At 35.4% G+C, this 10,625-nt stretch overlaps 2 protein-coding genes across 2 annotated transcripts; both read left to right on the forward strand.

Moving 5' to 3' along the window:
• Nucleotides 1–3,176: 3,176 nt before the first annotated feature.
• LOC113098041 (rho GTPase-activating protein 20-like) lies at nt 3,177–7,129 on the forward strand. The gene is made up of 9 exons (XM_026263016.1): nt 3,177–3,343; nt 4,569–4,648; nt 5,192–5,359; nt 5,952–6,101; nt 6,325–6,366; nt 6,450–6,534; nt 6,625–6,702; nt 6,823–6,889; nt 7,029–7,129. Exons 1-9 carry the CDS (start codon nt 3,272–3,274, stop codon nt 7,127–7,129), a joined length of 843 nt encoding a protein of 280 aa, XP_026118801.1. The 5' UTR covers nt 3,177–3,271.
• A 2,022-nt stretch (nt 7,130–9,151) lies between these two features.
• On the forward strand, nt 9,152–10,458 carry LOC113098042 (rho GTPase-activating protein 20-like; the record flags this gene model as incomplete). The annotated part of the gene is made up of 4 exons (XM_026263017.1): nt 9,152–9,214; nt 9,650–9,780; nt 9,992–10,172; nt 10,347–10,458. Coding segments are annotated over exons 2-4 (328 nt in total), but the record flags the coding sequence as incomplete, so codon positions are not given.
• Between the last annotated feature and the right edge of the window lie 167 nt (nt 10,459–10,625).

A 10,625-nucleotide genomic window follows, 5' to 3' on the forward strand; every position in this document is an offset into this window, starting at 1 on the left:
TCCAATCAGAACTTGCCATCTCTGGGCTTTTTGTCCAATCAGAGCCCTCGGTACATTCGCATTACTTGCTTCGTGCTATAGTCCAATCAGAAGTTCCCTTTCTAATTTAATTATAGATGAGTGATGTGTAGACTGTATACAAAATACAGGATGTTGGCTTTTTCGGTTCAAGAGAATATTTTTGTTATCGCTGTTTGTGTTAGTCTATTGTTAGAATCGTATAATGCTTTACTTTAATTGTAGTTTTAGCCATATCACCTTGAAATTATTGACAAATTAGAATTCAAACGTTATTCTAAATAAATACAGATTCAAAGTTTTTGTGCTTTTGTTAAATTACTAAATTGCTGGTGTATCTGTACTCTTACAATGCTATTTATTAAGAGTTTTCAACTCCTATTTTATAATTCTGTAAAATTCAACATAAATTAATAGTATACAATAACAGCCATCCTATCAAAACCACAATCAACTATTGAAAAATGGTTAAGTGTGTGTGCGCGCACCCCATCACCTCTAGGCTGTCCCAAGAGATCCAGGTTAAGGAGTTCATTGTGTGGCAGTTTCTGCACAACAAAAAGGTCAAAGAGCAGGCCCTCTGGCAATCATGTCTGGATGTACCAGAGCTCAAAAAATCCTCTGATCTCATTTAATCTATACATTTTATAAGGACAGTGCATGCAAACCCATCTTGTTATTTCTTTGTTATTTCATCTTGTTTAATTTTAAACTGTTTACAGGTACTGGGGCATCTCCAAAAATTTGAATATCGTGGAAAAAGTTGGATCAACTGTTTCTCATCTTTCTCTTGAAAATATCCCATAGATATGGGGTTCAGGTCAGGCATGTTGGCTGGCCAATCAAGCACAGTAATATCATGGTCAGCAAACCAGTTGGAAGTGGTTTTGGCACTGTGGACAGGTGATAAAGTCTTGCTGAAAAAGGAAAAACAGCATCTCCATAAAGCTTGTCGGCAGATGGAAGCATAAAGTGCTCCAAAATCTCCTGGTAGACGGCTGCATTGACTTTATACTTGATAAAACACAATGGAGCAACACCAGCAGACGTAACGGCACCCAAATCATCACTGACTTCAGAAACTTCACACTGGACTTCAAGCAGCTTGGATTCTGTGCCTCTCCAGTCTCCCTCCAGATTCCAGACCTTGATTTCCAAATTAAATGGAAAATTAGCTTTTATCTGAAAAGAAGACTTTTGACCACTGAGCAACAGTCCTTTTTCTCTTTAGCCCAGGTAATATGATTCTAACATTGTTTCTGTTTCAGAGGTGGTTGGTAGCCCTATTCCTGAAGACTGTCTGAGTGTGGTGACTCTTGATGCACTGACTCCAGCTTCAGTCCACTCCTTGTGAAGCTCACCCAAGTGTTTTAATCGGCTTTGCCTGACAGTATTCTCAAGTTTGCAGTCATCCCTGTTGCTTGTGCATCTTTTTCTACCCAATTTCTTAATTCCAATTAACTTTGCATTTAATGTGGTTTGATAAAGCACTCTGTTTCAGTAATGACCTTTTTACTTACCCTCTTTGTGGAGGGTGTTTTGACTTTTATGAGCTGTAAGCATCATTGTATCATTATAAAAAATATATTTAAAAAAAATATTTGAAATGTTTTACTTGTTGTGAAAAATCTAGAATATATAAAAGTTTCACTTGTTGAAATGTTTCAAAAAAGTACTTTTTCACAATATCCAGATTTTTTGATACACCTGTATGTGTGTGAACAAGCACACTAAATATTATATGAACTATATATATATATATATATGTATACATGCTCTACATTTTTGGAAAATAACATTGCGTTGCAGTCTGTACTTTACTTACATTTGTGACAGCTTAGTCACATACTGCAAGACACGTTAGGAAATATGATCCGTAGAAACCGTAGAAGTGCAACCTGACACATACAAGTAAGAACACCTTTTAACCTAGACCTTCCCTTTTATTATACTAACAGATAGACATGAAATTCCCTACATTCCCATCTCTTCTTTATCTTTGTACACATTCATTCCAGACATCCCTCTTTTTCTTTGTTCATTCTGCCTGATTACATATTTACTTTATGCATTCTATGAATTATTGAAATATGTTGCATGTGCATGCCTGCTGATACCAAAAGAATGTTTTGATGATAAATGTGAATGGCTGGCACCAACAGTAAGGGAACCTTTCAAAACAATAGAGAACTTTAACTTATTAATGTTGCTCATTAATCTAATCTTGTAGATTAGATCTGTTGTCTTTTAGAAATATACTAATTTCTTATAATCAAATATTTTAAATGGCCAAAGTGCACATGCTTCGTCTGGGATTTTTATAAAGTAGCTGAGGGTGACAGACTCAAAATTAAACATTTATGTATTTTAAACATTACAATGTACATTTACATAAATGATGTACATAAATGATGTACACTGATGTATCTCAGTTTTGGTGTTTGCATAGGTGCTGCATTTTTTACTTTATAGTTCAGAGGGTTGTGGTTTATTTTATTAGAAGGTCAGCACTATAATGTATGATAGTCTAATTTCTTGATTTTGACATTTGACTTTTTTTTGTGTGTGTGTGTAAAAGACAGATTTGCTAAATGCAGCTATATGAACTGTAGCTGGACAAAATCAGTATACAAAATGGACAATCTTACAGAGTTCAGTGAGGAAAGTATGATTATAGTTTGAGCAACCGTCACTCAAACTGGTTACATCTGGTGAGAAAAGAGGCTTAAGCTTGTCTGACCATTTACTCATCCCAGTAAGGAGGGGGCAGGGTATGAAGATAAACTGGCCTAAGGAATTATTATAGCTAAATACTGAATAGATTTTTCTTGAAATATTTGTCAAAATGTTATCTTATTTCCAAAGACAAACAGATATAATTAAAGAAAGTTGTTTCACAAGATATAAAGATTCTCTCCTCTGTCAAAACTATCCATATGTTGTATACACACAGATCATATCCCATTATGTACCGAGATCCCGCCTCCTAAATCCTCCCCCTGCTGCTCAGAGACACAGACATAATCTTCCATCTTTCATAGAGGAAAGACAAACAGATTGTTCAGAGTCTGGAGCTTGTGAGGAGGACGGGATAATTGAACACACTACTGGATTCTGTATTTCTACCAAACTGAAACAGAAAAGAAAAGCAGCAAAGGGAGGATTACTCAGAGGCAGATGATGATATGGAAGCAGTGATCTGATCAATCCTCTAAATCACCTATACACAGTTTTTTTTACTTGGATTTTAACCATGGGACCATATGAGGCAGGATTGCAGAAGAGAAGCCGAACCAAAAGTTGTGGGGAATATCAGCACTCCAGCGTAAGTAACGGAATATAAACAGGTGCTCATTGCTGGTAGGTGCTCTATACCAATTTATGTAGCCTATTTCATTTACATAACAAAAGTTACCATGCCATAATATTTCTTCCATTAAGCAATATGGCACTGGTTTGTTTTTTTAACATCACATAGGTTTACCAGATTCAACAGAAAAACAGCATGTCTGGTGCACAGCGAGTATTTACCAGGGTTTAGCCTCAGCATTAAGCTCCATCATGAAGATTAACAAAACAAATTCAGTAAAAAAAATAATAATAAAAAAGTGGATTTCAAATAAAAGCAAAAGGAGATTAAATAAAACAATCTAGAGTGGAGAGTGTTAATAAAATTAGTGCAATGTTGAAAAAGGCACATAAAATAGCTCAGATAAGGAGCAGCAGAAGTCCCAATCAATACAAGAGAGCACTGAATTATTTATACACACAGCTGTACTGTGATTTTGCAGATAACACATTTTAAACTTCAGAAGTTAAGTTGGCAAAAAAAGAAAGAAAATGGAATAAAATAAAATGATGACATAAATAATCATTTAAAATATTTTTTATACCAAATCCATAGCCTTGTGGGCAGTGCTCAAATATACTGTAAGTTTGGGTTCTTATACCTGTCCTGTTCTCCTCTCTCAGCGCTTCCTGTCTCTGCTTAGCCTATCAAAATAAAGGCAGGCAAAATGGTTTAAAAAAAATGTAAAAGAAAAACAATAATAATAAACATAACTTTTATAGAAGTATTTAAAACAATAAAAAGTAAATGAATCTAGAAAAAAACGGAAAACAAATATTTAAAGGAGGGGCGTAAAGGTTTTTACAACAAATGCAATATCATCAACCATAACCATATATATAATCTTAAATGAATAATAAAAATAAAAAACAATAAAAGTAAATGAATCAATTTAGAAAATAACTGAAAAAATTTATATAACGGGGCAACTAAATGACAACAAATGCAATATCATCAACACATGCAAATATACATTGTGCTACAGTATGCATTAATTGATGAAGCTTCATGAACTCTTTCCAATAAAAACTGAACAAATATAAAATTTTATAAAAATATAATCAACAAATGATGATCGTAATCATAACTGATAAATGAGAATTGTGCTGTTAAACCAAATATCAGCATGGCTGTGATCACCTGTGTTTTTATCTTATTCTCTTTTGTTATATTACATTACTCTCTGTTATTTTTTCTCTAGAAGACTTTCTCTCAGCGCAGACAGTCAGCACCTTCTGTTATTCTCAGCAAAGCCCTTACAAAGTCAAAATCTGTTGCAAGGTATGAGTTTTGAAAACTAAAACTGTGTGTATTTATTTAATGATGCATTCTGTAAACATACTGTAAATATCAGACTGCATGGCCTTTAGATTACTTTAAAGTCTGTTTCAGGCTCAGTGAGCAGTTTGTTACCTACTTCTGTCTCAATGTCACAGCCAGTGCTTGCGTGCATCTCCTTTTCACTGAAAGGAGAGAATGAAGAGATGCCGTAGAACCAGCTTGTGTGGTCTCAGCATCTAGCATCTAGCATCTGCACGTGTTTGAGTGTGTGAAAGAGTGACAGAGAAACAAAGTTGTCTGCCTTCAGACAGGCTGACTGAAGAGTATGTGCTCTTTCTGAAATTTTCAGCTATAACATTGGAGCTAGTTTATTAATAAAGCACGTGAAAGAGCACTTAAGTCAGAAGCTTTGATTGATCACAGATGGATTGATTGGACGTGTTTCATATGCAAACATCTAGGGGAAAATGCCTGGCTTGGGGAAACTTTGTATTTTATATATGATTTTTAATGTTGTATCCTTTTCCCTCATGTGTGTGTCAGGGATTGCACATCTCAGGTTAGCCAGGACATTTTTGCCCTGATCCAGTCTCTGCTCAGCCCAACCAGGAAACTCATTTGCCAAGGAAATGTGGTGCTGCAGACAGGCCTTCAAAACCAGGACAGATTCCTGATCCTCTTCAATGATCTTCTCATCATCACCAAGGCCAAGTATGGATGAGGAAATGCACTGAGAAGAACTCAAATACATAAAAGTCATCCAAATATTGAAGTGCACATACATTTAGAAATTTGGGATCAGTAATTTTTTTATGTTTTTAAAAAAGTCTCCTATGCTCAAACAAGGCTGCATTTACTGGATCAGTAAAATGATTAATAATAATTAAATATTAGAATAATATTAGAATTTAAAATAACTGTTTCAGATATTTTAAAATGCAATTTAATATCCAGTAATATGCTGATTTCTTATTATTATCAATACTGAAAAAGAGTTATTTAAACTCTTATTAATTTTGTGCAAACTGTGATACAGGATTTTTCCATCCATAAGTAGTTCAAAAGTTTATTTGACAACATTTATTTGAAATAGGATTTTGCTGTAAATGTCTTTGTGGTCACTTTAATTAATCAAATTTACATGTCTTTTCTTAATAAATGTATTCAATTAAATAAATAAACAAACAAACACAATTAACCCACATTTCAAAATGGTTGTATGGAGCTACAAAGTTAAAGTTGTAAGATGGTATAGTTATAATAATTTGGTCTTCGAATAATTTGAGATTTTTTTTTTCTTCAGGTCAGTAATGCAGGTGAAGCAGAAGAAGTGTGTGCGTGTTAGTGAGATGTGGACAGCCAGCTGTGTGGATGAGGTGTGTGAGGCCAGTACTGCTTCAGAGAGAAGCTTCGTCATGGGCTGGCCAACTTACAACTGTGTGGCTACTTTTAGGTACACACACACACACACACACAAACACACACACACACACACAGAGGTACAGCAGGCCTATATATAGCCATTTTAAGCAGACCCATTGATTTCCTCCTTATGTGTGTGTGTGTGTGTGTGTGTGTGTGTGTGTGTGTGTGTGTGTGTGTGTGTGTGTGTGTGTGTGTGTGGGTGTGTGTGTGTGCGTGTGTGTGGGTGTGTGTGTGTGCGTGTGTGCGCACAGCACTTCAGAAGAGAAAGACAGGTGGCTGCCTCTCATTGAAAGGTCAGTTCTTCTATTTTTACAAAAAGCACAATAAAGAAATAAACCCTCGTACCTAAATTTTTGTTCTCCTTCTTTTCAATTAGTTGCATACAAGAAGAAAAAAAGAGTGATGATCCAAAGATGATTCCACTCAAGATATTTGCAAAGGATGTTGGGAACTGTGCCTATGTGAGAACTGATTATTTTGTGATTATAAAATTATGTACTGTCGCTTTGATGTAAATGTAAATGAATGTTTATTTGCTTATATCTCTCTAGGCAAAGACTCTTTTTATCAGCAACACAGACTGCACCTCTGATGTCATTAGCACAGCACTGCAACTGTTTGGTCTTTCGGTATGTTAAAACTGCATAACAATTACTAACTAATTCACTCACTAACTATATTGAATGAATTAATGGATTTTACAATTTATTTTTATTTTACTGATTGATTGCTTTTGTCTTTGTTCACAGGGTGGAGTAAAAGATTACAAGTTGTGGGTGTGTTCAAAACAAGATGAAACTCCATACCCTTTAATTGGTAATAGTTTTAATCAGTATTTCTCACATCATCAAAGCAATCAAACATTTAACATGTGAATGAACAGATTAAAGTACTGTGGTATAATCTGATACTTTCCCTGCACAGTAGCTTTTTTAAAGGGCTTTTGTTCCACCAGGTCATGAGTGTCCTTACAGCATTAAGATGAGCCACATTCGCCTGCTGCAGCAAGAGGCAGTGACATCATCCTACAGCCAGATGGCGCTTTTTGCCAATTGATGCTCACTGTCAGTTCTTCCTGAGGCCCAGTCAAATAAACAGCACCTTCACAGGTGAGAGATGTCTATTTTCAGAATACTACCAAACTACTCCTTCGTGCTCGTTTTTGTATGCATTAAATAATCAAATATTTTTCTTACCGAAAACAATAATATTTTTTATTTTACTTCCGTGATGATATTCCTTGCATTCTACATTTCACAGACTGTACAGTTATTTGTACGTAAAGCCCACACCTATATCAAAACATAAACACACACACAAAATAAATAATGAATATAAAGCCATATACAGTATTCTACAAATACATACTGTATAGAAATGATTTGGTTTGAAATCAACATGTTTCTCACCCCAGTTCTTCTGGCACTCAAATCTCACCCACCCCAACAACTAACACACATACACAACATCTTGAAATGTTGCCTCTTTTTTTTTATCCTGTTGGCCTCTCTTGCATGCATTTATCCTTGCAGAACAGAAAAGCAGGAGGAAGAGGATGTCTCTTATTAGCTGGGCTTTTTAAACGAAGCTTCAGCATTGAACAGCTGTCCGATCCGAATCTCCTGGCCCAACTATAACACAAGCTTCTGGACATCTGTTTGGTCGACCACTCAGTGATGTAATAAAAGACAATACCCTGCCATCACCCATTGTGGTAGGTTAAAAAGATAATTTGTTCTGTATTTGAGTTTGACACTTTTGATCATAACATTCTTCAAGAGAGACTGAAAACTGGGTCGGGCTTTCTAGGATGGTCCTCAAATGGTTCAGGTCATACTTAGAAGGGAGAGGTTATTATGTGAGTATAGGAGAGCATAGGTCTAAGTGGACATCAATGACATACGGAATCCCACAAGGCTCAATTCTTGCACCGCTCTTGTTTAGCCTGTACATGCTCCCACTAAGCCAAATAATGAGAAAGAACCAAATTTCCTATCACAGCTATATGCTGATGATACTTGATTTACCTTACCTTATCCAAATGACTACAGCCCCAGTGACTTCCTCTGCCAATGCATTGATGAAGTTAACAGTTGGATGTGCCAAAATGTTCTTCAGTTAAACAAGGAGAAAACTGAAGTCATTACATTTGGAAACATAGATGAAGTTCTCTATGAGCAATGGCTCCCTAAATATATAAACCAACAAACAACTCAGATTATGACAAGTCAGTTAGAAATACAAGGGTTCACCCAAAACAAGGGGAATCCGCTTTTAGCTATTATGCCGCCCACAGTTGGAATCAGCTTTTTTGAAGAGATCAGGGGCTGTATTTCCCAAAAGCATCATAAGCCTAAGTTGATCGTAACTCCATTGGTTTCAATGAGTCTACGATGCTTTTGGGAACACAGCGCAGATGTGCCAAAACATTAGCCACATTTAAATCCATACTCAAAACTTATCTGTTTAGCTGTGCATTTATTGGATTGGCACTGTGCTAAATCGGAACTGAATGCACTGTATTTTATGTATAATCGTTTCTATTCTTAACTGTTTAATTCATTTCAAGATATTTTTTTTATAATTTTAAAAGGTTTTGTAAATTCCTTGTTTTATTGTTGTTATTGTTTTATGATCATTTGAATTCCTTTTATGTAGGCTAATGCACTTTGAATTACCATTGTGTATGAAATGTGCTATATAAATAACTTGCTTGCCTTGATTACTTTATGAACTTCATCACAATGAGAAGATTTACGGAAGCAGCGTAATATTATGTTTAAGACTGTTATATTTATGTCAATTAAAAGATGTATAATTCTTTGCATAATTAAATGTCGAAAAAACACCTTAAAACATTTGTATTCCTTTATGAAAAGTTTAAAATATATACTAATATAGTATAAAAATATGAATAACTATGATATTACCAATAGTCAATTGCAGTCAAACCACCTCGTTTTTTGTTTTTGAAGGGGACATGGCTGAAGTGTTTGTGCAGTGAAGGGGCCGTGACGCGTGGGATATTCCGGCGATCTGCTGGAGTGAAGGCCTGCCGGAATTGAGGGAAAACTAGATTCTGGTCACTATGAAGAGCCACTCAGTGGAGAACCTGTACTTGTCACTGCTTCAGTGTTCAAGGTGACTGTAGATATTTATGTATGTGCACTCTTCAAAAAGTTTTAGGGTCTGTAAAAGTATCACAGCAATGTTTTCGAAAGAAGTAGCTTATTCTCACCAAGGCTGATTAAAAATACAGTTGAAACACAAATATTATGAAATAACACTTTTATATTTGAATATTATTTGTGAAATGTAACTTATTCCTGATAATGGCAAAGATGAATTTTCATGATCTTTCAGAAATCATTCTAATATGCTTTTATATACATTATAAATGTCTCTACTCCCACACTTTTAATTTAATGCTCCTTACTTAATAAAAGTATAAATATTATAAAAAAAAATAAAAAAAAATACAAACATTGACACCACACTATTGAACGGTAGTGTAAGTCAAGATCAAACATCTGTATCATGATGACTTGTTCTCACATTTGTGTTTTTGATTGGCAGGAATTCTTACGCAATATACCGGGCAGCCTATTGTGTGAGGAGCTCTATGAGCAATGGCTCCAAGCAGTGGAGCAGGATGGTGAAAGAAATGGACAAATGACAGAGAGAAACCTGCTACAAGAAGTTCAGAGGTAAAGTCAGTTACGCTCTGATTAGTTTATCTGGTTTTGTATTTCTAGTTAATAAAGACGGATAAAACCTTGATAAGGATGGATCAAGGCTATGATATTACTGCACACCTTAAGCAGATTTAGGTTTAGCAGCCAATGTCCTTTAGCTTTATGAGTTATATAATCATGAAGACCGATAACTTAGATATGGTGATTCTGCCCATATTCACAGGCTTGTTCAGCTTTTACCTAAAGAAAATCTCCTGCTGCTGAGACACATGATAGCAATGCTGCATCACATTCAGCTCAATGCTGAGCACAACCAGATGACCTCTTTTAACCTGGCTGTGTGTATAGCACCTAGCTGTCTGTGGAATCGCAAACTACAATCTCATGAGAAAGATGCCAAAAAGGTAAGCGCACATGCTTTATTATTAAAATATTATAATATCTGCAGAGTGCATGAGTATTAGCTGAAGTCATCATCGTTATTGCTCTCTAAAAACATAAAATGGCAGTAGGAATGGAAATGTAATCGACATAGGAAAGGAAATGGAAATGTAATCGCCAATGCAATCTGTACACAGGTGTGTGACCTTGTGCATGTCTTGATTGACAACTGCTGTGCGTTGTTTGGGGATGAAATAATAACCCTCTTAAAGGATTTGACTGAAGACAATAGAAGCAAACGCGGATCAGGTTACTATAAATACAAACATAATTCACAAACACACACTGTACACAAACAATACAAAACAACACCGTATAATATTTTGCCAGCCTGAAAAATGTACTTTAGCTAATTTAACTGCTTAATTGAATAATGTAAAAAAAAAAAAAGAATCCTGGGCAGCGATTAATCGCAT

This window comes from Carassius auratus, unplaced genomic scaffold, assembly GCF_003368295.1.
Source record: "Carassius auratus strain Wakin unplaced genomic scaffold, ASM336829v1 scaf_tig00216397, whole genome shotgun sequence".
Classification (NCBI taxonomy): Eukaryota; Metazoa; Chordata; class Actinopteri; order Cypriniformes; family Cyprinidae; genus Carassius; species Carassius auratus.

Bases quoted from the DNA above. Each gene is read 5' to 3' on its own strand.
- LOC113098041 (XM_026263016.1), top strand. From the start codon at position 3,272: ATGGGACCATATGAGGCAGGATTGCAGAAGAGAAGCCGAACCAAAAGT. The intron at 3,344-4,568 runs GTAAGTAACGGA...TTTTTTCTCTAG, and splicing joins GGGAATATCAGCACTCCAGC to AAGACTTTCTCTCAGCGCAG. The intron at 6,367-6,449 runs GTCAGTTCTTCT...CTTTTCAATTAG, and splicing joins TGGCTGCCTCTCATTGAAAG to TTGCATACAAGAAGAAAAAA.